Source organism: Notamacropus eugenii, chromosome 2 (assembly GCF_028372415.1).
Source record: "Notamacropus eugenii isolate mMacEug1 chromosome 2, mMacEug1.pri_v2, whole genome shotgun sequence".
Taxonomy (NCBI): Eukaryota; Metazoa; Chordata; class Mammalia; order Diprotodontia; family Macropodidae; genus Notamacropus; species Notamacropus eugenii.
The window spans coordinates 149,779,893-149,782,878 of record NC_092873.1 but is presented as its reverse complement, the minus strand read 5'-3'; the positions used below and the strand labels follow the sequence as shown (position 1 = coordinate 149,782,878).

The following is a 2,986-nucleotide window of genomic DNA, read 5'->3' as shown; positions in this document are numbered from 1 at the left end:
TTGAGTGAGGTGATCAGAAAGTGATTACAAATGAAATATGACCATGGTAATTTATTGCTTGGTTAATGCAAAAATTTAAGTTTTAGGTAAGAATTCATCATTTGACAAAAATTGCTGGGAAAATGGGAAAGCAGTCTGGGATAAACTTGGTATTGACTAATACTTCACACCATATACAAGATAAGGTCAAAATGAGTATATGATTTAGACTATATGTATACACACACACACACATACATATAAAGGGAAGATTCTATGACTAAACAAGAGATAGAGTGCATCATGGGAAGGAAGATGAATAATTTTGATTACATGAAATTAATAAGTGTTGGCACAAATAAATCTAATGTAGTCAAAGTCAAGAGGTAACTGGGAAATCAGGAAAAAAATTGGAGCAGTTTTCCTCAATAAAGTACTCATTTCTCAAATATATAGGGAAGAGAGAGAAATATGTAAAAAAATAGAACCATTCCCCAATTGATAAATAATCAAGTATATGACCAGCCTGCTTTCAGAAAAAGAAATCAAATCTGTCAATAACTACATAAAATTCTTTGAGTCACTATTTATTAGAAAAATGCATATTAAAACAACTGAGACATCACTAAATACCTATCAAATTTTCTAAAGTGATTGAAAATGAAGAAGAAAAATGTCCGAGGACATGTTGAAAAATGGGTAAATCAATAATTTTGATTGAGTTGTAAACTGTTCCAACCATTCTGGAGAATAACTCAAAACTTTAATAATTTGGACTTAGAAACTATATATACCCTTTGAACCTGAAATACCACTCCTAGGTTTGTATCTCTAAAAGATCAAAGAAAAGGGAAAAGGATCTATTGTACAAAAACATTTATAGCATCTGTTTTTGTGGTAGCATAGTAAAGGAAACTGAGGGAATCAACTAGGGAATGACTAAACAATTTGTGGTATAAGAATGTGATGGAATACTATTTTGCTATAAGAAATGATGATGATGCGGATTTCAGAAAAACCTGGAAAGACTCACCTAAACTGATGCTAAATGAAGTGAGCAGAATTAGGAGTGTATTGTACATGGTAAAAATAATAACGTAAAGAAGATCAACTGTGAGAGACTTAGTTACTCTGATAAAGACAATGATGAAAGAAAATTAATTCCAAAAAATTCATGATGAAAAATGCTATCTGCCTCCATAGGGAGAAATGATGAACTCCAAGTGAATACTGAAGCATTCTTTTTAAAACTTTACAATTCTTGTTTTCATGGGTATGTTTTATTCTTTTGCAACATGGCTAGTATAGAAATATGTTTTGCATGGCTTCATGTACAGAATCAGTATCATATTGCTTGCCTTCCCAAGGGATGGGAAAGGGGTTGGAAAAAGGGAAAAATTGCAACTCAAAAATTTTTTAAAAAGAATGTTAAGATAAAGTATATTTTGCAAAAATTCAAAAAATAAAGTAGATACAAGAGTGAACAGATATGACAATGTGTTGGGGGAAATGCTGTGGTACATACAAAAATATACATGTATATACATACATCTACACACCTGTACATAAAATATATGAAAATCTACTTAAATAAGACTACATTATAGATACATAACAGATAGATAGGTGGATAGATAGAAATATAGATAGATAGATAGATAGATAGATAGATAATAGATAGATAGACAGATAGATAGATAGATGAATGGATTGTGCATTTCTGTGCCTGTGTAGTATATGATCAATGAAAAGCCTTTGCAATTAATCTCTCTGAAAAGTGTGTCTTGGCTATGAGCTTTTTCATGGAAGTCTTCATATCCTTGTTTCTCAGACTATAAATAACAGGGTTCAAGGTTGGTGGCACCATAGTATACAACACAGACAACAATAGAACCAGAATTGTATAAGAGTCTAAAGGTGGTTTTAGATAAGCCATAGCTCCAGTTGTCACAAAGACTGTAAGAATGATGAGGTGGGGCAGGCAAGTGGAGAAGGCTTTTGATTGACCCTCTGTGGTTGGAATCTTTAGCACAGTTGAGAAGATTTGACCATAAGAGATAGCTATGAAGATACAGCAGAGAATCACTAAAATGCTCCCAATAACTATTGTCACATCAACTGCAATGTGTGATTTAGAGCAGGCAATCTTCAGTAGGGAATTGACATCACAGAAGAACTGGTGGATCTCTTTGGAGCCACAGAAAGGCAAGGAGAATGTACTAACTGCATACATTAGACCAATCATACCTCCAGTAAACCAGGAAGCAGCTGCCATCTTCATGCAAGCCTCTTCTTTCATTATCATTTCATAGTGCAAGGGCTGACAAATGGCCACATAGCGATCATAGGACATAGCTGTGAGGATAAAAACCTCTGATGCTGCAAATAAAATCACTAAAAAGACCTGTGTTGCACACCCTAAGTAAGAGATAGAGTAACTATGGCTCAGAGAATTTATTATAGATTTGGGGACAGTCACAGTAATGAAGCAAAAATCTAAAAAGGACAGATTCTTCAGGAAGAAGTACATGGGGGTGTGGAGGCACATATCCAGAGAGATGAGGGTAAAGATGAGCAGGTTTCCCATTAATGCCATCAAGTAGATCAGTAAGAAGAGCATGATATGTAAAACTTGCATCTCCCAGGTATTAGAAAAGCTCATGAGCAGGAATCCTGTGATCATGGTGAGGTTGGCCATATTCTGTGGGTTCACTTGAATGTCTGTACAGAGAAAAGTAATAGATGTCAATGGATGAAGAGAACACTTACTGTCTAAGGTCACCTGAGTTTTACTTCTGAATTTCCCAGTTGTTGAACTTGGCCACATCAGACCCTCTGTCAACCTTCATTTTTTAATTTATTAAATGGGGAAACTGGAGTTTTATCTTTATATTTTCTCCTGCTTCTCAAGGAGTATATGAATCTATGAATAAGATCCTCACTTTGAAAAAGATTATTATAAAACAATATTTCTACAAATGTAGGTTTTTAACGATTATTACACACA

General features: G+C 34.1%; 1 protein-coding gene across 1 annotated transcript; it reads right to left on the bottom strand.

Moving 5' to 3' along the window:
* Nucleotides 1–1,720: 1,720 nt before the first annotated feature.
* Nucleotides 1,721–2,677, bottom strand: LOC140522842 (olfactory receptor 14A2-like). The gene has a single exon (XM_072638065.1). It carries the CDS (start codon nucleotides 2,675–2,677, stop codon nucleotides 1,721–1,723), a length of 957 nt encoding a protein of 318 aa, XP_072494166.1.
* Nucleotides 2,678–2,986: the final 309 nt, after the last annotated feature.

Bases quoted from the DNA above. Each gene is read 5' to 3' on its own strand.
- LOC140522842 (XM_072638065.1), bottom strand. From the start codon at position 2,677: ATGGCCAACCTCACCATGATCACAGGATTCCTGCTCATGAGCTTTTCT.